Source organism: Terrapene carolina, unplaced genomic scaffold, assembly GCF_002925995.2.
Source record: "Terrapene carolina triunguis isolate 2854851 unplaced genomic scaffold, T_m_triunguis-2.0 Scaffold58, whole genome shotgun sequence".
In the NCBI taxonomy this organism is placed as follows: Eukaryota; Metazoa; Chordata; order Testudines; family Emydidae; genus Terrapene; species Terrapene triunguis.
In genome coordinates, this window is record NW_020664409.1 from 32,133,990 (window position 1) to 32,158,009 (window position 24,020).

Below are 24,020 nucleotides of genomic sequence, written 5' to 3' on the forward strand. Positions count from 1 at the left end.
TATTATTTGCACGGGGGGTTAATATTTATACAGATTTAAAAGATAAGAAGGGTACTAAAAAGTTTCTTTGACCAAAGGACCTTACTCCCAATCCTTGCTCTCCGTCAAAAACCTGCCTTGTTCATTTTAAGCAGTTCCATCTCTATTTAAATTAACCACCGAAGAGAACTACCATAATTTATTCAAGTTTCACACTTGTCTAAATCTATTGACTTCAGTAAAATTAGGCCTGATTTACACTGGTGTCGGTGAGATCAGAATCAGGCCCATGAATGACACAATGTATGGCAATGTATGTTGAGCTTCCATTTCCTTCTCTTTCTAACATCGTTATACAAAAATCACTAATATCTGAAAAGCAAGGACTTTCAACGTTAATAATAATAATTAATTGCCCCTTAACACTGCTCATTGGGTAACATTTTCAAAAGGTCCTAAATTATTTATGAGTCTAAGACTCACTAAAAGTCCTTGAGTTTCATGCTCCTTGGTCTCTTAGGGTTTGGGGTATGTCTATACTACAATTAAAAACCCGCAACTGGTCCATGCCAGCTCACTGGAGCTGTTTAACTGCGGTGTAGACGTTTGGGCTTTGGCTGGAGCCAGGGCTCTAGTACCCTGCAAGGTAGGAGAGTTCCAGAGCTCAGACTGCAACCTGAGCCCAAACGTCTAGACCTCTATTAAACAGCCCCTTAGCTTGAGCCCCTTGAGTCTGAATCAGCTGGCACAGGCCAGCCCTGGGTGGTTAACTGCAGTATAGATATTCCCCTAGGAGCTTTTGGAAATTTTACCTATTGCGCCTAAGTTGTACAGTACATATGACACCTAATATTATGCAATGAAGGTGAAATTCAACCCAGTGCAGATGTTGGCAGGATGGTATGATATGTACCTGGCTGTTTTTTTGTATAGGAACATGTGAACACTGCAGGGCAAAAGTATATCATTATATTGACTGGCTACACTGGTAATTACAATGGATACTGTGTGGGTGAAATGTAAACATTTTGTCTAAATACATTGGAGATCGCAAATGTATAGACTCTAGCTGTTCGAATCACTCACAAGGCCTTTTACATTGAAGGGAAAAAAAGTAGTATCTACCACAAATTCGAACTCTGGTGAACGTAATGAAGAGGTGTAGGGTAGTAATAATTTTAGTTTATTAATGTGTTTGTAGTACTGACTTAGGCTTTGTCTACACTACGGGGGCAAGTTGACCTAAATTACGCTACTCCAGCTACACAAATAATGTAGCTGGAGTCAACCTAGCTTAGGTAGACTTAGCGCAGTGTAGACGACACTGCAGTGTGTTGACAGGAGACACTCTCCCGTCGACTTACCTTAATCCTCTCGTTCTGATGGAGTACTGCAGTCGACTGGAGAGTTCTCTGAGGTCAATTTAGCTGGTCTTCTCTAGACCTGCTAAATCGACCCCCCCTTCATTGATCGCAGCAGCGGTGATCCCTGGTAAGTGTAGACATGGCCTTAGTGTTGGTTATTGTTTGCTATTTGTGGTGATCTTCATTTGAATAGTGAGGGAAGTGTACCTCCATGGTTTAGGCCAGGGTGGAAAATGGGAAGAGTTTGTGACAGCGCGTGATCAAATCCTAATTACACACTGAGATATGCTGCCTGTAGTCCTGTGTCTCTGATAAATATAACATTTGTGAATTCCAGTGATTTAGGACTGTTTTGGTAAGAACTTTGCCTAGCAAATGTGACATTTAATTGAAGATGACAGTAATGAAAAATCCTGCATTTTCATTCTTATCTTGGGTGGTTTGTTTCTTGTTCTCCATCTCAAAAAAGTAAATTACTCATGGCCTTACACTCTTCTGGAAGGTTTAGCTAAAAAATTCCATGTTCTCATAGTACCTGCATCATGTGATAGCTCCCGATTAAAAAATCTCCCTGACCCTTCCTGGTTGAGTTTTGTAGAATGATACTAATGTGTTGTAATGAGAGGGGAAAGTTAAAGAACCAGGCACCACAAAGTTTTGCTGAAAGTTACCTAGCTAATTCCTCACACAGGATACAAGATTAAAGAATGGAATATACACTTTTTACTGATTCATATTATAATTTTTTTGCTTTCATCATGACATTAAAATACTGTGAAGTTATACTTTAAAGACTTTTGTAAGGGCAAAGGTGACTGCAAGTGTTTAATTTATTCCTAACTGAATAACACCTGTGCTTGATTTTTAACCTAATGAGGCAGTCTCTAATCTCAGTAACATGGGTTTAAATCTGAAGTCCATTGAGATCAATAGAGTTACTTCAGATCTGCATTGATATCATTGACAACACAAACTGGCTCAGTATTCTTATTTCTTGCCTTCATATATTTTTCACTTCTTTATCTTCTCTCATCAGTTTAGTTAAGCTCGCTTTAGGCCTCCAGCCTTGGACAGGGGCATGCAGAATGAATTTGCATGTCTGACTAGTTTCCTCTCCCCCAAGCTCTTACAACTTAAACCAAAAGCCTTAATATCTTTCTAACAATGTTTGGCCTGGTTCTTTGTGTTTAGTGTTGTCATAACTATAAAGGGAAGGGTAACAGCCCTCCTGTGTACAATACTATAAAATCCCTCCTGGCCAGAGACTCCAAAATCCTTTTACCTGTAAAGGGTTAAGAAGCTCAGGTAACCTGGCTGACACCTGACCCAAAGGACCAATAAGGGGACAAGATACTTTCAAATCAAGACACTTTCAAGGCTTTTGTTCGTGCTCTTTGTTTTGGGGGTTGTTCGCTCTTGGGACTAAGAGGGACCAGACATCAATCCATACTCTCCAAATCTTTCTGAACAAGTCTCATATTTCAAACTTGTAAGTAACAGCCAGGCAAGGCGTGTTAGGCTTATCTTTGTTTTCTCAACTTGTAAATGTTCCTTTTGCTAGAATGTTTATCTCTGTTTGCTGTAGCTTTGAACTTAAGGCTAGAGGGGGTTCCTCTGGGCTCTTTGAATCTGATTACCCTGTAAAGTTATTTTCCATCCTGATTTTACAGAGATGATTTTTACCTTTTCTTTAAATTAAAAGCCTTCTTTTTAAGAACCTGATTGATTTTTCCTTGTTTTAAGATCCAAGGGGTTGGATCTGGACTCACCAGGAACTGGTGGAGGAAAGGAGGGGGGATGGTTAAATTCTCCTTGTGTTAAGATGGAAACTTGGAAATGGCAGAGATGCTTAATGACTTCTTTGTTTCGGTCTTCACCGAGAAGTCTGAAGGAATGCCTATCCTAGTGAATGCTAATGGGAAGGGGGTAGGTTTAGCAGATAAAATAAAAAAAGAACAAGTTAAAAATCACTTAGAAAAGTTAGATGCCTGCAAGTCACCAGGGCCTGATGAAATGCATCCTAGAATACTCAAGGAGCTAATAGAGGAGGTATCTGAGCCTCTAGCTATTATCTTTGGAAAATCATGGGAGACGGGAGAGATTCCAGAAGACTGGAAAAGGGCAAATATAGTGCCCATCTATAAAAAGGGAAATAAAAACAACCCAGGAAACTACAGACCAGTTAGTTTAACTTCTGTGCCAGGGAAGATAATGGAGCAAGTAATTAAGGAAATCATCTGCAAACACTTGGAAGGTGGTAAGGTGATAGGGAACAGCCAGCATGGATTTGTAAAGAACAAATCATGTCAAACCAATCTGATAGCTTTCTTCGATAGGATAACGAGTCTTGTGGATAAGGGAGAAGCTGTGGATGTGGTATACCTAGACTTTAGTAAGGCATTTGATACGGTCTCGCATGATATTCTTATCGACAAACTAGGCAAATACAATTTAGATGGGGCTACTATAAGGTGGGTGCATAACTGGCTGGATAACCGTACTCAGAGAGTTGTTATTAATGGTTCCCAATCCTGCTGGAAAGGCATAACGAGTGGGGTTCCGCAGGGGTCTGTTTTGGGACCGGCTCTGTTCAATATCTTCATTAACGACTTAGATATTGGTATAGAAAGTACGATTATTAAGTTTGCGGATGATACCAAACTGGGAGGGATTGCAACTGCTTTGGAGGACAGGGTCATAATTCAAAATGATCTGGACAAATTGGAGAAATGGTCTGAGTTAAACAGGATGAAGTTTAACAAAGACAAATGCAAAGTGCTCCACTTAGGAAGAAAAAATCAGTTTCACACATACAGAATGGGAAGAGACTGTCTAGGAAGGAGTACGGCAGAAAGGGATCTAGGGGTTATAGTGGACCACAAGCTAAATATGAGTCAACAGTGTGATGCTGTTGCAAAAAAAGCAAACATGATTCTGGGATGTATTAACAGGTGTGTTGTGAGCAAGACACGAGAAGTCATTCTTCCGCTCTACTCTGCTCTGGTTAGGCCTCAGCTGGAGTATTGTGTCCAGTTCTGGGCACCGCATTTCAAGAAAGATGTGGAGAAATTGGAAAGGGTCCAGAGAAGAGCAACAAGAATGATTAAAGGTCTTGAGAACATGACCTATGAAGGAAGGCTGAAAGAATTGGGTTTCTTTAGTTTGGAAAAGAGAAGACTGAGAGGGGACATGATAGCAGTTTTCAGGTATCTAAAAGGGTGTCATAAGGAGGAGGGAGAAAACTTGTTCACCTTAGCCTCTGAGGACAGAACAAGAAGCAATGGGCTTAAACTGCAGCAAGGGAGGTCTAGGTTGGACATTAGGAAAAAGTTCCTAACTGTCAGGGTGGTTAAACACTGGAATAAATTGCCTAGGGAGGTTGTGGAATCTCCATCTCTGGAGATATTTAAGAGTAGGTTAGATAAATGTCTATCAGGGATGGTCTAGACAATATTTGGTCCTGCCATGCGGGCAGGGGACTGGACTCGATGACCTCTCGAGGTCCCTTCCAGTCCTAGAATCTATGAATCTATGAATCTATAAGATCCAAGGGTTTGGATCGGTGTTCACCAGGAAATTGGTGAAGAAGTCTCTCAAGGCTACCCAGGGAAGGGAATTAGCACTTGGGAGTGGTGGCAGCAAAACCAGATCTAAGCTGGTAGTTAAGCTTAGAAGTTTTCATGCAGGTCCCCCACATCTGTACCCTAAAGTTCAGAGTGGGGAAGGAACCTTGACAAGTGTGCATATCCATATATTTGAAAATATCCAGATATACCAACTCCATTTTGGAAAAAAATCATATGCCAACCATCCAAAGTGTGTGTTAGTTGAGAGGCATCGCTTTTACAGTTCTGGCAGTTTTCATATGCCTTTTTGGCCTCTTGTACTGAATTGCATCATATCATGGCATTGTGCTTTAAAATCACGAGGCAAAGATGATAACAAAGAAGCCAGCATATTTTTGGACTGAACATGTGTTACCAATCCAAAGAGTGAAGACAAAATTCCCTGGTGTAACTCCACTAAAGTTATGGGGCAAAATTAGGGATGAATTTGGCCAAATCAGCTTGTATTGTGTTGAGTAGCACACAAAAGAAAAGTATTCCCCATTGTCTACAAAGCAATTGGAAAGGCAAGCAGCAGAGTTTAGACCATTATTATACTTCAAATTAGAATCTCCTCAGAGGCACCCTCTTCACCAACAGTGTTCGCACTGCTCTCTTTACTATCACCCGCCTGGTCATTCTCAGCTTGCTGACCTCAGATGCCTATCTAAATTAAACTGAGGAGAAAACCCCCCATCCTAGGCTTAAAATGCCAATTCCTTTTTCCCCCTCACTTTTAAACTCCACTGGTACTTCACTGAGAAAAAAATACATGGGGGAGGGAGGCAGGGGACAGGTATGTGAAACTCAGGTTGCACTTTGTTGTGGTTCAGCTCTTTCTAGCAATGTCCATTTCCCTAATAATACATTGAGCAGACAAGAACAATGACGGGATGAAATAAACTAGATAATTAAGGCGTCAGTGACTCCACTGACAAGAATCAAGAAGAGCTATGACTTCCAAACTCCTGTTGCTGACAATGGATTTGACAATTGTCAAGTTACAAAAGGCTGCCTGGTGTACCTGGCAGAGGATATACTGAGGTTTGCACCAGAATTCCTATTGCTGGTGTTACAGAAAAGTTTTGACCACACATCCCTAAGTGTAGTAATTTAGGTATACACAAGGTTTCATCGAGAATAACTATAGAAGACTGCTCTTAGCAATTCATATGTTTGAAACCCCTCTTCACAGATAATTACAAGTTGATTGAAATAGTTGTAATCAAAGCAAACTAAAATCCTGAAGCCATTTTTGGCTGCAGACCACACTTTTTCTGGCTGCAGGAACGAATGGCAAAAATGTATTAACAGGCTACATCTAAAGAAAAGATTATTTTAGTGCCAGTTTTAGTGCAGTATCATTCAGTAATATGCTTCTCTAAACGCTGAAGTGACACAGAGAACCTCTTTACACATTTTATGGGATTATTTAGTCTACTTATTCATAATGAGCCAAAGCTGGCAGTCTTGCTCAGTCCTAACAGGCAAACTTCATTTGAAGTCCTAAATGACTTAAAAAAAGATTTGACCCATGGTTTATATACAGTACACACAATAACTTATTACCCTGCAACATTAGTTTGGACTGAGTCATTTAAATGTTCTTGGCTGCAAAATGTCTCAATATAAAATTTCAAGCCAAAGCAGCCATATTCCTGGCTTCAGACTAATTTGCCTTTGCTCAGTTTAGTTGTCTAATTGGTGCATGTAATTTGACAAGGTTTTGTTTTAGAATTCTCATAGGGTATCCTTGTGTTACCACATTCGAACAACTGTAGAAAGAGAAATGTGTTACTATTCTAGTCTCTCAAACCAAAATGACATCATTTAAATGATACAATATGTTGGGAAATAGTAACTAAATCTAGGTATGAATCTAATACTGATCTGTAAGCCAGAACTGAAAATCACCAGTTCAAAGTAGTAAAGGTACCATAGAAGATATTGCAATCAGACTCATCAAAAAGTTAAATCTTAGTGGAATGATGCACATAAATAAAGACACATCCTGTTCCAAGAATGGTATTAATCCCCAAAGGGAATAAGTACAAGACGTAACTGCCTAGTGGAGCAAGGTTCCCTAACCACTTCCAACGGAGTCCCTCTATTGCCAAAAGCTTTTCGGAGCTGCAAACATCAAGACTTACTCAGACTGCTGTGCTGGATAGCATTATTTTATTCTGAATCACTCTGGGATATAAGTATTTGCTTTATGAACCTCTTTGAGGCCACAGATATTTAACATTAGAAGCTACAGTTTTAAAGGCTTGTATGTTTAGTCTCTACTGGTTGGGTCTCTTCTCAAGGTTGCTGTAGGTACAGTTTATGGAGACCATATAAAGTTCTACGAAACTGAATTATACTATGGAAATGTGGGTGTTTTAAGCTTATTTCATGCTTTAAAATACTGCAGTAGATTTAAACAAACATAATCCATGAAGCTGTTGAGAGGTCTGCTTTACATTGTGTGGACAAGAGTTTGTGTGTCCGCAGCAAGGAAAAACTCTTGATCCCTTCTGCATAGCAGGTGCAGTTTCAAAATGCATAGGATGGGGCTATAGTCAGGATTAGGTGGACTGCGCTAAGGGTGTGCATCTGTGTGCAGCAGAAGTGAAGTGGGGGAGGAGCAGGGTGGGCTGGATCAGAGGATCTAGTCGTGGGACTGAAGTAGCCACTATAGAGTGGTTCTTCGGCTGTTCCACTGCCTGGTAAGGAAGATGCCTCCCTCTCCTCTCCTGTCTGTTTCATGCTCAGCCCAGCTTCTTGAGCTAGGCACAAGAATTTCGCCCAAAATACAAGCATTATATGTTGTATATACTCAGACAACTCAGGAATCACTGACTTTGAAGATCCCAGTTCACATCCAATGTAAAATCCACCAGCACAGTCCATCTACCAATACTGCAACAAGACTTCCATGAAACTCAGTGTAAGCGAACTACAATGAAGGGCTAAGCCTACTCTCTTGGACAGTACCAATATTTCTGATCTTTATTCTTTCATTAAATTCCAACAACAATTAATCAGTAGGCAGGCTCCTGGCCCTCTCAGGAGTATTAATAGAGATGCATACTCTAGTTAAATGCTTTGGGAAACACAAATTGTTCAATGACAAAAAAAGCAATAGAGGTATTAATAGTGGTGAGGGGTGGCAGTTTTTCTGTATGCAGCAAAATTATAAAAGGTTTGGGGGAGGGGCCAAGGTGTTGAACACAATAAACAATAATCTTGACCCCACTATTCTGGCCACACATATTATTGATATTAAATCACACTGGCGGAAAAGAGAAAGACTTGGTCGATAACTGAACTAATGGCAGCTTATTGAGTCACCAGAAGATAATGCTGCTTTGACCAAATGGTGTCAGTGTGTGCATTCCTCTCTCAGGTGGCTTCTAATAAGATTTAGACTGAAGAACAGAAGGGGGTTTATTTCAGGACATATGTAGTCGATTTTTGGATTTTAATATATCCTTCTCCTTAGAAATTCACCATTATCTTGTATTTCTCTGGGGGCTGAGTCTAATCTGGCACTGAGTTAGGAACTAGGAATGAAATCCTGACCCCGCTGAAGTCAATGGTAAAACTCCCATTGACGACAATGAAGCCAAAATTTCACCCCAGGAAATTTCTTGGCGTTATGAGTCTTCCTTGCTTTCTTTGCTTAAATAAGTGGAAATTTGGGGCTGGAATTTCACATGAGAAGTTCCCAGAAGAGACGGTTACTCACCTTGCACAGTAACTGTGGTTCTTTGAGATGTGTCCCCTTATGGGTGCTCCCCACTCTAGGTGCACATGCCTCAGATCGGAGATTTTAGGTAATCATATCTGTTCGGCCTGCATATGCGCCCCCTGCAGCCTCGTACCCTGCACTGTGGCTATATATAGCTGCACAGGCAAACCACCCTCAGTTTCTTCTTTATCCTGGAGCAACACTGTAAAGAACTCCAAAACAAAGAAGAGGAGGGTGGGTAGTGGAGCACCCACAGGGACAAACATCTCGTAGAACAACAGTTACTGCACAAGGGTGAGTAACCATCTCTTCTTCTTCAAATAGTGTCCCTATGGCTGCTCGATTCTAGGGGACTACTGAATAGTACTGTCTACGGAGGGGTGGGGCTTCAGAGTCGAATCTCAGATTGAAGATTGTACAGTAGAGCCAAACATGGCATCAGAAGCTGAGGCATGACTAACCGCATAGTGTTCAGAAAATGTATGAATGGAGGTTCAAGTCATGGCTCTACATATTTCCGTGATGGGAACGTTCTTAAGAAAGGCTATTAAAGTAGAGAGGGATCTCGTGGAGTGAGGAGGTTGAAGTTTGGGAGACTGATAGCAGTAGGTAATGCAGCCAGATATCCATCATTAGAGTCTGTGCTTGGAAACTGGAGATCCTTTAGTTCTGTCTGCAATGGAGAGTAACAATCTGGGAGATTTTTTAAAGGGCCTAGTCCTGCCTAGGTAAAAAGCTAATGCTCTCCTGAGACTGAGTGTATGTAATGCCTCATTTCTTTTATCCCGGTGTGGCACAGGGCAGAAAATGGTAGGTTGGTTCATGTGGAAGTCCAAGGATATCTTTGATAAGAACTTGAGATGTGGTCGCAAAGTGACTTTATCCTTAAAAAAGACTGAGGGGAGGGAGATATGCCATCAGAGCCCCTCTCTCTCCAAGCAGAAGTAATGGCTACTAGAACAGGCTGTTTTCATAGATGAGTATAAAAGGTAGGGTGACCAACCGTCCTGTTTTTAACAGGACATTCCCATATTTAAGCCCTCTTGCAGGTGTCCCACTTTAAAAAAAAAAACAGGCAATATTGTCCCGTATTTTCCGCTCCCCCTGCTGGTCAGTCAGCAGTCAGCACAGCCCAATCTTGTTTGCGGCTGATGGGTGTGTGCAGGCAGGCGATGGCCAGTCAGTGAGAGCATGTGGTGGCCTCAGGCCAGATGGAGGGGCGAGAAGAGGCAACGTCAGGTAGGAGGAGAAGCAGCCCTGTGTGTGTGTGTGTGTGTGTGTGTGTGTGTGTCACCTCTTCCCATGTGAAACCTAAAGCAGAAATTCTCAATGGGGGTCCGCAAGCCCTTTCAGGGGGGCCACTGGGTGCCGATGCTGAACCCCAGAGCCTGAGCCCCAGCGCCCCCCCCCCCCCCCCCCCCGCAGGGCTGAAATCCTGATCCCAGCACCCTCTGCGGGCTGAAACCAGAGCCATGAGGCTGAAACCCTGATCCCTGGCATGGAGCCAGGCAGTGCAGGGCAGCTGCTCCTCTGGCTAGTGCCAGAGAGCAGACAGCCATGGTGTTCCCTCCTCTCCTGCTGCTGCTGTTGCAGGGGGTTGAAGCTGCTCCTCAGCTCCAAGCTCCCTGTTCTCATGCAGCCGGTAAGAGCTGCAGGGGTCGGGGACCGGGCTCTATGGCTGGCAGAGCCCTCAGGGAACAGGGACTGCAGGGGAGCCCTCCTGGTACACAGCCTCTAGCAACCCTTTCCCAGCACCCTGAGCTACCCCCCTGCCAGCACAGCCCCTAGCTACCCAGTGCCTGCACCCTGAACTACCCCCCTGCCAGCACAGCCCCTAGCTACTCCCTCCCTGCACCATGAGCTACCCCGAGCCAGCACAGCCCCTACCTACCCCTTCCCAGCACCCTGAGCTAACCCACTTCCTGCATACAGCTCCTAGCTACCCCTTCCCAGCACCCTGAGCTACCCCCGTCTGCACACAGCCCCCAGCTACACCCTCCTGAACCCTAAGCTACTCCCCTGCCTGCACACAACCCCTAGCTATCCCTTCCCTGCACCCTGAGCTACCCCCCTGCCTGCACACAGCTCCTAGCTACCCCTTCCCAGCACCCTGAGTTACCCCCCTGCCCGCACACAGCCCTTAGCTATCCCTTCCAGCACCCTGAGCTAGCCCCCTGCCCATGCACAGCCCCTACCTACCTCCTCCCTGCACCCTGAGCTACCCCCAGCCTGCACACAGCCTCTAGCTACCCGCTGCCTGCACCCTGAGCTGTTTTCAAACTTTTTGAGCTGAGTCTCGCACCTTTGAGTTATAATGCCTCCCCCCTGCCACAACCAAGACAGGCTGGGTGGCCTGCTGAGATGAATTAGGGGGTGGAGCTGGCTTGAGCTCCACTGGCCTGCCTGGACCCCTGAGGCCCCCCTTGTGCTGCTGGACCCTGGCGTTTTTAATAGCATGGGGGGGGGCTACTTCATAGTTCTGATTGATTGCCTTTGAACTCGTTTGAATACGAGCAGTTTTACCAGGTGTCCCGTATTCAGCACAGGTGACGATGGTCACCCTAGTAAAAGGGAGCAGGTAGCCATAGGTTCAAAGGAGAGCCTTTTAAGGCATCTGAGCACCAAGCTGAGGTCCCATGCTAGTGCAGGGCATCTGATTTGTGAGAATTTTTAGCCAGTTCCTTCAGAAACCTCCTCGTTGTATGATGAGCGAAGACAGAAAACCCCTCTACCACTACCATATGATAGAAGGCCGTAATAGCTGCCAAGTGCACGCTAACGAAGTTTAGAGACACTCTAACAAAGCTCCCTGTGAGAGAAGATGGGGAAAGGTCTGGAGGGTAACTGGTTGACAGACAGAGAGCCAGATGAAGTAAGGGAACCATCTTTGTCTTGGCCACATCAGAACTACTAGAGTAACCCTGGCCTTGTCTTTTCTTATCTTGAATAGCACCTTGGATATCAAGGGAGTTGAGGGAAATGCATACAGCAGGCCTGAACTCCAAACAAAGGTGAAAGGCATCCCCCAGGGAATGATGACCCAGTCCGCCTCTCAAGCAGAAGTGGGGGCACTTCTTGCTCTTGGGTATGGCAAAGAGGTCTATCTGCAGGTTGCCCCAACATTGAAATATCCGGTGGAATGTAATGCGATCTATCTCCCATTTTTGATCTTGCAAGAGCGGCCTGCTGAGGGCATTTGCTGTTATTTGATATTTTGGGCATCTGATAGAGGGCATCTGATATTTTGTACACGCAGAAGGTAAGCTGCTGAGATAATGATCTGGTTTCAAATGCACCAATTCCAGAGTCTCATTGCTTCAGTACAGAGGGAAGGTGATCTTGCTTCCTCTTGACAGTGATATAAAACATTCATGACAGGTTCATGTGCTTGCCCCTGATTTCTGGAACCAGGAAGTACCTGGAATAAAATCCTTTCCCTCTGTGTGGCATAGGAGCCGTTCTATAGCATCCCAGTTTAGGAGGATGTCAATTTCCTGTCACTGAAGATGCTCATCTTTTAAGGTATGCAGTGACTTGTCATTTTTTTCTGCAAACAGCTTCGATCTATCGAAAAGAAGGTCCGCAACTGTATTTTGGACTTCCCTCAGAAACCCTGAGAGCTGAAGCCAGGAGGGCCTCCTCATGAGGGTTTGAGTGTTGGCCTGCTGGGCCCGGCGTTGTGAGTTCGATCCTTGGGGGGGCCACTTGGGGATGTTGGGCAAAAAATTGTCTACGGATTGGTCCTGCTTTGAGCAGAGGGTTGGACTAGATGATCTCTTGACATCCCTTCCAACCCAGATATTCTATGATTCTATGAGTACTGCCATGGAGATAGAATGAGCGGCTGAATCAGTGGCGTCCAGAGAGACCTGCAGAGATGTTCTTGTCAGCTGCTGACCCTCAGCAATGATTGCCTAAAATTGTTTCCTCTTCTCTGTTGGAAGATGCTCAATAAAGACATTCAACTATGAATAGTTAGCATGGCTCTATTTCACCATGAGAGCTTGGTAGTTGGTGAACCTAAATTGTAGAGACGTGGATGAATAGGACTCACAGCCAAATAAGTCAAGTCGCTTTAGGTCTCTAACAGAAGGTGTTGATTTAGTGTGGTGCTGTCTTCCACATTCGTTCACAGCGTTGACCACAAGGGAGTTGAGTGATAGATACAAAAATAAACATTCCAAGTCCTTACAGGGAACGTAATTTTTTTTGTCCTTCCTGTTACAGGTATGCGATATTGTGGCCAGGGTATGCCAAATTATTTTTGCATGGTCTAGTAGGACCTCATTAATCGGTAGCATGATGTGGGCAGAAGAGGATTCCATAGATTTCTTTTTCAATGTTCTAGAGGAGTGCTGTGCCGAGGAGGCCAAAGTGGTCGACTTGTTCGGAGACCATTGTCCGGGAGGATCCCCTGGCCAGGGTCAGAAGCCAGTCAGAGCGAGCTCTCCATCATAAGGAGATGTAGCTTAAATCCTGGTTCTTTCTGGCTCTCGATTTTAATGCCAAGCAGAAGTTACACTTTTGGGGAACATGTGACTCCCCAATGCAACCGACACACCAGGAGTGCCCGTCACTGACTGGGATAGCCTCTTGGCATGGAAGGCAGTGTTTAAAACCGGGAGACCCGGGCATGTCCTTCCAGCATTTAAGCTCCCCCCTGCCTGCATTTAAGCTCCTCTGAGGGGAGAAAAAAAATAGGCGAAAGGACAACAGTCCTTACCCTAAACGAATAAGTAAATTTTTTTAATATTTTTTTTTATTTTATAAAATTCCTACAACTAGCACACACATAGGAAACACTAAGAACTACCAATAACTAGTAAGATATGAGACAAAAATATAGTTGAGGTAAGCTCAACTCAGATGCTGCTAAAGCTCTGTTTCAGGCCAAGGCAGCTGAGAAGGAGTTGAGAGCAGTTCACCCGCAGAGCTCTATATAGCCACTGTGCCAGGCACAAAACTGCAGGGGGCACACGTGTGGGCCTAACCGACACTGGTATGTAAAATCTTTGATCTGAGGCGCATGCACACCTAGAGTGGAGCACCAGTAGGGGGCACTAGAAGAAGAAAGATTTTTATTTCGGTTATCAAAATACACATTTGTTGCTGTTTAAACAATTAAACATTGTCATTTTAAAGAAGAAAAATTTATTTCCATGCCAATGTGCATTATCTAGCATTCACAAGCCTCTCTTCTTTACTTAATTATCCTATACTTACATGAAAATAACTTCAGAGTAAAAGACTGTGAAGCTAACACACAGAAAAGTTCAATTACATTTTAAATCCTAATATCAGTGAATAATGAAATTGTGCTTTCCTTGATTTAAAGTTATAGCATAATCAATCCATTGTAATGTCAAATATATCATATCTGTATAAAGCATAAAAATAAAATAAAGCTATGTGTTTCGCTACAAATTGAAGAGTGCAAATTTCACAATACTGTCAATGTTCTCAGTTTTTAATCATGGTAACAAAGACAGGAACTCAATGTCCTTCAGTAAACTCAGCTTCTTTGTAAAACTATACACCACCAGAGTCTTAGTTCAGTTCTTCAGCTGATGTAAAATGGTATAGCTCCATAAAAGTCAATGGACCAGTGCTGAATTACACGACCTGAGAATCTCATTTGTTTAAAAAGAAACTTTAGAGTGATATGTAGGAGTAGCCAAATTAGAGATCTGTGTCATAATTATTTCAAGTCAAAATTCATCTGGCTTTGATTTTTCCTAAGTTGTCTTTCACTTCACTAAAAAAAAGGAGGGAGGTGAATACAATAAAACAAACTGAAGCAATTTTCACTGATGTTCACTACCTAAAACACTCATTTGAAATTCACCTCTTGGGGGAAAAAAGTACCAAACATTTGTTTTGTTGCTGCTGCTTTGTTTTTAATCAAAAAGTAAGAGCAGTAAGATTCCGAACGTATTGATTGTATTTTTTGAAAATGTGTACAAAGAGCTTTTTATGTAGTTTTGGAAAACAGAACCAAATTACTATCTTTGTAAAACAAAACAAATGTTTAAATGTAATGTTTTTTGCTCCTCCTTGTTAAGCTGAACTGAATTAGGGGACTTGTTTAGCTCAGTTCCATTCTCTAAACTTTTCTGGTGAGAAAGCTAGTGGAGAAAATAAAAAGGAAGGTTAACTTACGTGCCCCAGACTGAATTTTCATCAGCTCCTGAAGGTCAGTGGTGATTTTGGTGACCTGCTTGTGGAACTGTTGGACAGAATTTTTGAGGCCAGAAATGTCTTTGGAATGAGATGTCATGGTTCCATTCATCTGATTGATGCAGTTCCATAAGCTAGTGACATGCTTGTTCAGACCTTCTCTTATTCGCTGCAGGCTACCTGAGATGGAGTCCATTTTGCTGCAGACTTTTTCAACATGGGACAGTCTGCTATCCACATCTGAGACGCCCTTCTGAATACCATTGTTCTCTTTACATTTCCTGAGGTCATTAAAGATTTGTTCTTTTATCTGTTCCATCCTCTCCTTCACCTCATTACAGCAATTATCATTTGGGTGAGAAGTTTGATTCACAACTGTTCTTTGTATTTCATCTATTTTTCTGAATACACCTTGCTGGGTCTTTTCACATGTAGAATTGACACCCAGAAGTTGCTCCTTACAGCTGCTCAAGCCAACCTGAAGATTTTTCACATCTTTATCCATGACGTTTAGACCATACCGAAGTCTACGCAAATCCTTCTGGACGTTCTGTTGGTTGCTCTTAGTAAAGTTAAATTTCTCATTAAGGGAACCATTTAAAGACTTCAAAAGAGCAGAGTTGTCTTCTACTTTCAAAAGCAAGTACTCATATTTGTTGCTACAATTTTCTATGCTTTTCTGAAGGTCTTCCATATCTTGGGGTGCAGATTGGCATTTCTGCCAGCAAAGGTGTTCAATGGCTTGTAGTTTGTTCCTCAGAAGATTCATCTCAGTTGTAAGCTGCTCATTTCCAGATTCTGAGTCACTGTGCAAGACTGATCCTGAATTAATTGATATTCCATCTGAGGCTGTGGCATTGGCAATTTCTAAAATAGTGCCACCCAGCCTGTCTTCCAGTGCCTGTAGTTTTTGATCAAGTAAGTCTCTGACTTCGTTTACTTCAGCAGCTATAGCACCTCGGAGAGTTTCCTCAATGTAAAAACAATGTTCTTCAGCATTCCTCTCTGTAACATTGATTCTAGCGTCTAGCTCCTCCCATCTTGGGCCAAAGATGTCTTCTAGATTTGGAGTGGAAATGCGAATGATTTCATTATCTATTCTGGCATTTAAGATTCTGTGTACTTCCACAACTCTGTCAACTTTCTCATCCAAATTTTTTATCTGTTGACCAAAGTCATCACTGTGGCTAGTCTTGCAGCAACCTGACTGGTTTGAAGGAGCCTGGATCTGAGTTCGTAGCTCATTTATTTCTTTCCTCAAGCCATTTTCCTTTTCTTCTACAAGTTGTATTATTTCTGAACAGCTGGTTTCATGGTCATCACATTGTTGCTGGATATTCATTAGTTTGTATTCACATGAGTTTTTCAGATCTGCCATTTTCTTCTCCAATCCTTCCAGCATTTCCTGTCTCAGGGCCTCAATTTTAGAATCTAGATATTCCTGATATAACTCACCACTCGGTATTGTTATTGTAGGTCCTCGTGCTGCTTCCTGCAGTTGTTTTAATTGCCCTTCATAGCTTTTCACTTTCCCATTCAGTTCTTCCAGCTTGTCATTTTTTGTCTTCAAAGTATTTTTGACCTCAGCTAGTTCAGACTTTATGTCTTCCATTCCAAAATCAGTAAAAGGCTCTTTCTGGTCTTTATTGCCAAGTATTCCAGGCAGATGAATATTGTCTGTTTCACCACCCAGGACACCATCAGGCCCTGGGTGATCATGAAGGTTGTTCGGCCATGAGAACAACATCCTACTGGTATCTTCTTGGACAGTTACTTTCAGGTTTTCTTTCACACCTGGTAAGGAGGATTGAAGATCAAGCACCGTCTGCTTAAGTCGAAACAATTCATCCTCAAGGAATTGAATTTTCTTCTCGGGTGATTCCCGTGGCATTTCCGTTGGTTCTGAGTCTGTTTTAAAGACATAATGGAAACAAAATTTGGATACAAGTATGTCTAAACAACAACAGTTTAGAACAGCTGGAGGTCAATTTTAATTTCTTTAGATCAAGTTAAAACATATTAATGCTTTATAAATATTATATAGCTTGGTGTCATCTTTTCTATTCTCAGTCCTTGTTGTCAGTGGTTTATAATTCACTCATTATTAGTTCATTAGAACATAAGAACAGCCATACTGGGTCAGACCAAAGGTCCATCAAGCCCAGTATCCTGTCCTCTGACAGTGGCCAATGGCAGGTGCCCCAAAGGGAATGAACAGACAGGTTATCATCAAGTGATCCATGCCCTGTCACCCAATCACAACTTCTGGCAAACAGAAGCTAAGGACACCATTTCTGCCCATCCTGGCTAATAGCCATTGATGGACCTATCTTCCATGAATCTATCTAGCTCCCTTTTGAACCCCGTTATAGTATTGGCCTTCACAACACCCTCTAGCAAGGAGTTCCAGAGGTTGACAGTGCGTTGCGTGAAAAAAAAAACTTTCTTGTGTTTGTTTTAAACCTGATGCCTATTAATTTCATTTGGTGGCCTCTTGTTCTTGTATTATGAGACGGAGTAAATAGCACTTCCTTATTTACTTTCTCTATGCTACTCATGATTTTATAGACCTCTATCATACCTCCCCCCCTTAATCGCCTCTTTTCCAAGCTCAAAAGTCCCAGTCTTATTAATCTCTCCTCATACGGAAGCCGTTCTATACACCTAATCATTTTTGTTGCCCTTTTCTGAACCTTTTCCAATTCCAATATATCTTTTTTGAGATGAGGCGATCACATCTGCATGTGGGCATACCATGAATTTATATAGAGGCAATATGATATTTTCTGTCTTATTATCTATCCCTTTCTTGATGATTCCCAACATTTTGTTCGCTTTTTTGACTGCCGCTGCACACTGAGTGGATGATTTCAGAGAACTATGCACAATGACTCCAAGATCTCTTTCTTGAGTGGTAACAGCTAATTTAGACCCCATCATTGTATATGTATAGTTAGGATTATGTTTTCCAATGTGCATTACTTTGCATTTATCAACATTAAATTTCATCTGCTATTTTGTTGCCCAGTCACCCAGTTTTGTGAGATCTTTTGTAGCTCTTTGCAGTCTGCCTGGGACTTAACTATCTTGAATAGTTTTGTATCATCTGCAAATTTTGCCAACTCACTGTTTACCCCTTTTTCCAGATCGTTTATGAATATGTTAAATAGGACTGGGCCAGTACAGATACCTGGGGGACACCACTATTTACCATTCTCCATTCTGAAAACTGACCATTTATTCCTACCCTTTGTTTCCTATCTTTTAACCAGTTACCAATCCATGAGAGGATCTTCTCTCTTATCCCATGACTGCTTATTTTCCTTAAGAGCCTTTGGTGAGGAACCTTGTCAAAGGCTTTCTGAAAATCTAAATACACTACATCCACTGGATCTCCTTCGTCCGCACGCTTGTTGACCCCCTCAAAGAATTCTAGTAGATTGGTGAGGCATGATTTCCCCTTACAAAAACCATGTTGACTACTTCCCAACAAATTATGTTCATCTATGTGTCTGACAATTTTGTTCTTTACGATAGGTTCAATCAATTTGCCCGGTACTGAAGTGAGGCTTACTGGCCATTAGTTGCCAGGGTCACCTCTGGAGCCCTTTTTAAAAATTGGTGTCACATTAGCTATCCTCCAGTCATTTGGTACAGAAGCTGAGTTAAATGATAGGTTACAGATGACAGTTAGTAGTCCTGCAATTTCACATTTGAGTTCCTTCAGAACTCTTGGGTGAATACCATCAGGTACTGGAGACTTACTACTGTTTAGTTTATCAATTTGTTCCAAAACCTCCTCTAATGACACCTCAATTTGGGACAGTTCCTCAGGTCTGTCACCCAAAAAGAATGGCCCAGGTTTGGGAATCTCCCTCACATCCTCAACAGCGAAGACCGATGCAAAGAATTCATTTAGTTTCTCCACAATAGCCTTATTGTCTTTGAGTGCTCCTTTAGCATCTCGATCGTCCAGTGGCCCCACTGGTTGCTTAACAGGCTTTCTGCTTCTGATGAATTTAAAACTTATTTTGCTATTACTTTTGGAGTCTTTGGCTAGCTGTTCTTCAAATTCTTTTTTGGTCTTTCTAATTATATTTTCACACTTCATTTGCCAGAGTTTATGCTCTTTTCTATTTTCCTCATTAGGATTTATCTTCCACTTTTTAAAGGATGCCTTTTTGCCTCTCACTGCTTCTTTTACTTTGTTGTTTAACCACGGTGGCTCTTTTTTGGTTCTCTATGTTTTTTAAATTGGGGTATACATTTAAGTTGAGCCTCTATTATGGTGTCTTTAAAACGTTTCCATGCAGCTTGCAGGGATTTTACTTTTGGTACTGTACCTTTTAATTTCTGTTTCACTAACCTCCTCATTTTTGTGTAGTTCCCCTTTCTGAAATTAAATGCTACAGTGTTGGGCCACTGTGGAGTTTTCCCTGCCACAAGGATGTTAAATTTAATTATATTATGGTCACTATTACCAAGCAGTCCAGCTATATTCATCTCTTGGACCTGATTCTGTGCTCCACTTACGACTAAATCAAGAATTGCCTCTCCTCTTGTGGGTTCCAGGACCAGCTGCTCTAAGAAGCAGTCATTTAAGGTGTCAAGAAAATTTATCTCAGCATCCCTTCCTAAGGTGATATGTACCCAGTCAATATGGGGATAGTTGAAATCCCCCATTATTATTATTATTGAGTTTTTTATTTTAATAGCCTCTCTAATCTCCCTGAGCATTTCAGAGTCACTAACACCATCCTAGTCAGGTGGTCTGTAATATAGCCCTACTGCTATATTCTTATTTTTCAAGCATGGAATTACCATCCATAGAGAGTCTATAGTACAATTTAGTTCATTTAAGATTTTTACTTCATTTGATTCTACGCTTTCTTTCACATATAGTGCCACTCCCCCACCAGTATGACCTGTTCTGTCCTTCCGATATATTTTGTACCCTGGTATTACTGTGTCCCATTGATTATCCTCATTCCACCAGGTTTCTGTGATGCCCATTATATCAATATCCTCATTTAATATTAGGCACTCTAGTTCACCCATCTTATTATTTAGACTTCTAGCATTGGTATATAAGCATTTTAAAAACTTGTCATTTTTTGGCTGTCCCCTATTGCATGATGTAATTGAATGGGACTTTTTTTATTTAGCTGTTTCTCATCAGATCCTCCCTGTATATTATCATTTTCCATCCTCTCCTCCTTATTAGGACATAAGGAATCTCCATTTATAGATTCCTCCCCCAAGGGATGTCTGAACCACATGCTCCTCTGCACCTGTTGGCTTTCCCCCAGCCCTTAGTTTAAAAAATATTTGACGACCTTTTTAATTTTAAGCACCAGCAATCTGGTTCCATTTTGGTTTAGGTGGAGCCCATCCTTCCTGTATAGCCTCCCCCTCTCCCATTCCAAGCTAAAGGACTGAAATCTTTAGTGTTTTGGCTGCATCGTGCACTAAAGATCAAAAAGATCCTTACGCCTGTCCCTTCTTTGCAGACCCATGATATCTAGCCATTGGTATACACATTAAATAGCTATATTTACCTAGAGTTTACATGAATGATTATTTTAGCGCCATTATCTCTCTCATAACAATAATTAATATTGGTCACATTATAAACAGAAAACAACTTTGCCTTTTTCTGCTTCTGAATGATTTGTGAATAGGCATTAATTTCAGTGGGACCACTCATGTGCTTACAGCTAAGACTTGTTCTTAAGTATCTTGCTGAACCAAGGTCTAAGCACATTTATATGATGGAGTAATATAGATTTAAAAATTGTTTAAAAATTCCAAGTTATTTAATATACATTTTAAAAGCCCACAAGAAATGTGTGTTTTCTACATGCCAAAACTAGAAAAGGAAAAAGGAAATTCTCACACACAAACAAAATTATTAGATCATAACAACACTGAATTTATTTTCTTTTATCAAACAAAGGTAAAAATTTAGTCTTATACACTTCTACCCCAATATAACGTGACCCGATATAACACAGATTCGGATAGAACGCGGTAAAGCAGCGCTCCAGGGGGGCGGGGCTGCGCACTCCGGCAGATCAAAGCAAGTTCGATATAACGTGGTTTCACCTATAACACAGTAAGATTTTTTGGCTCCTGAGGACAGCGTTATATTGGGGTAGAGGTGTAATTGAAACTCAGTTCTTAACCAATAACTGCACTTCAATGGCAAAGTAATATATGGTCAAGATATAGTGGGCAATCTTATATATAACATATATGCACAATGAACTAATATAAATTGAATTTTCAGCCTGATCATTAATTTTTGGATTTAGTCATTCAAGCCAGGTCCTTGATGTAATTTTTGTATACATAAATACAATATATACTGTGACGGGTTGGATCACAGAAACACCCCTGGGGCTGCCAACTGATGTGCCAAGACTACTTCTGCCCCTGCTTTCCCTGCCAGCATGGGGCTCCTGCACCCTGTCTTGTTGAGCCAGACATGCCAGTCTGCTCCAACACAGACCCAGGGTCTGAACCACGTGCCCCAAAGCTGTAGGCTTAATTGAAAGCAGCTTAAGAAGTGTTCCTGTCTTTAACACTCAGATGCCCAACTCCCAATGGGGTCCAAACCCCAAATAAATCAGTTTTACCCTGTATAGAGCTCATACAGGGTAAACTGATAAATTGTTCGCCCTCTATAACACTGATAGAGAGATATGCACAGCTGTTTGCCTCCCCCCCCCCCGGTATTAATACATACACTGGCTTAATTAATAAGTAAAAAGTTATTTTATTAAATACAGAAAGTAGGTTTTAAGTGGTTCCAAGTAGTGACAGACAGAACAAAGTGAATTACCAAGTAAAATAAAACAAAACACGCAAATCTAAGCCCAATACAGTAATAAAACTGAATAAAGATAAAACCTCTCCCTCAGAGGTGTTCCAGTAAGCTTCCTTTTACAGACTAGTCTCCTTGTATCACTCATACCCCCTGTAGTTACTGCCCTTAGTTCCAGTTTCTCTCAGGTATCCTTGGGGGCGGAGAGGCTATCTCCTGAGCCCGCTGAAGACAAAATGAAGGGGTCTCCCAGGGGTTTAAATAGACTTTCTCTTGTGGGTGGAGACCCCCTCCTCTCTCCTATGCAAAGTCTAGCTCCAAGATGGAGTTTTGGAGTCACATGGGCAAGTCACATGTCCATGCATGACTCAGTTTTTACAGGCAGCAGCCATTGTTTACATGCTACCCTGAACGTCCTCAGGTAGACTTCTTATGTGGATTCATTGTCCTTTAAGTGTTTCTTGATTGGGCACTTAATTTTCACATTGCTTTCTCAAGAAGCTGACCAAATGCTTTACTAAGGCTACTTAGAAATCAAGCAAGTACACAGCCAATATTCATAACTTCGAATACAACAATGATACATACATACAAATAGGATGAATAGATTCAGTAGATCATAACCTTTACAGAGATATGTTACATGGCATATGTAGCATAAAACATATTCCAGTTATGTCATTCATATATATATTTGAATGACATAACTGGAATATGTTTATAATATTCACAAGCATATTTCCATAAAGCCTTATGGGGTGCACGGTCACATATACATACACAGATTTGTGTGTGTATATATGACTATAGACATACAAACTGTATATATAGCGTAATAGAGACACAAGGTGGGTGAGCTAATATCTTTTATTGGACCAATTTCTGTTGGTGAAAGAGACAAGCTTTTAAGCTACATAGAGCTCTTCCTCAGGTCTGGGAAAGGTACTCAGAGTGTCATAGCTAAATACAAGGTAGAACAGATTGTTTAGCATAATTTGTTAATAGATATTCTAAGGGACCATTCAAGTTGAAGTGGTCCATTAACACCTCTGCAGTCATAGGACAAAAATGGGAGGGTTGTTGAGGTTACAAATTCTTGTAATAAGCCATAAATTTATTCTCTTTATCAAAACCATGATTTTTAGGCCTGATCTACACTATCTACACTACAGAGTTCGGTTGACATAAGCTGCCTTGCATCGACTAGCTGTGGAAGTGTCTTCCCTTAAATTTGGCGCTTGCAGAGTGATATGGTGTTTGTGTTTTGTGTGAGAAAAATGATAAAAGACAGAAAACACCATATCATCCGTGGGCAAAGACTTCACAAAACAATTACTCCGTATCTGAGTCTGTACTCACCCACTAAGGAAACCTGCATAAACACCTTCAAAAGACAAGCCTGAGAGCTTACATTCATAACTTTGCTAGACACCAAGACCCATGTCTACACTACGGAATTATGTCGACCTAACTTACGTGAGCATACAGCCACCACAGTTATTAAACCACTTGTGTGTGTGTAGACACTTGGCTTCTTGTGTCAGCGGTGCACAGCCTCACCACGAGTGATTGTACCAATTGTATTGTCAGTGTGGGATGACTCCTGGAAGCCAGTAACAGTCGACGTAAGCAACAGTGTCTACACTGACACTGCACTGACTTAATTATATCGACCATGACTCTATGCCACTTGGGGAGGTAGTGTTACTAAATCGGCGCAGAGAGGTGCTTACGTTGACAAGAGCCAAATTTAAGGGAAGACACTTCCACAGCTAGGTCGGTGCAAGGCAGCTTACGTCAACCTAACTCCGTAGCATAGACCAGACCTAAAAATAATGGTTTTGATAAAGAATGAATTTATGGCTTATTACAAGAGTCTGCAACCCACTAACTCCTCCCCTGCCCTTTTTTGTCCTATGACTGCAAAGGTGTTAATGATCCTTTAGAATATCTGTTAACTCCTTATTCTAAACCAGGGGTCTCAAACTCAAATGACCATGAGGGCCACATGAGGACTAGTTCATTGGCCGAGGGCCGCATCACTGACACCCCCCCCTTGCTGCCCCCGGCCCTGCCCCCACTCCAACCCCTTCCATGAGGCCCCGCCCCCCCTCTTCCCACCCCTTCCCTGCCCCCATTCCAACCCCTTCCCCGAAGTCCCCACCCCAACTCCGCCTCCTCCCTGACCCCAGAGGGAGCAGGAGGGGTGTGGTGGGGGCTCAGGGCAGGGAGTTGAGGTGCAGGGTGCGGCAGGGGGCTCAGGGCAGGGAGTTGGGGTGTGGGGTGCAGGAGGGATGAGGGGTGTGGCAGGGGGCTCAGGGCAGGGGGTCAGG

At 42.1% G+C, this 24,020-nt stretch overlaps 1 protein-coding gene across 1 annotated transcript in view; it reads right to left on the bottom strand.

Annotated features, from left to right (window-relative positions):
- Nucleotides 1–24,020, bottom strand: part of EMILIN2 (elastin microfibril interfacer 2) — a 61,379-nt gene that overhangs the window by 11,256 nt on the left and 26,103 nt on the right. Inside the window, exon 4 of the mRNA XM_026661409.2 lies at nucleotides 14,844–16,769. Within this exon, the coding sequence (XP_026517194.1) occupies nucleotides 14,844–16,769 (1,926 nt within the window). The remainder of the gene's footprint in view (nucleotides 1–14,843; nucleotides 16,770–24,020) is intronic.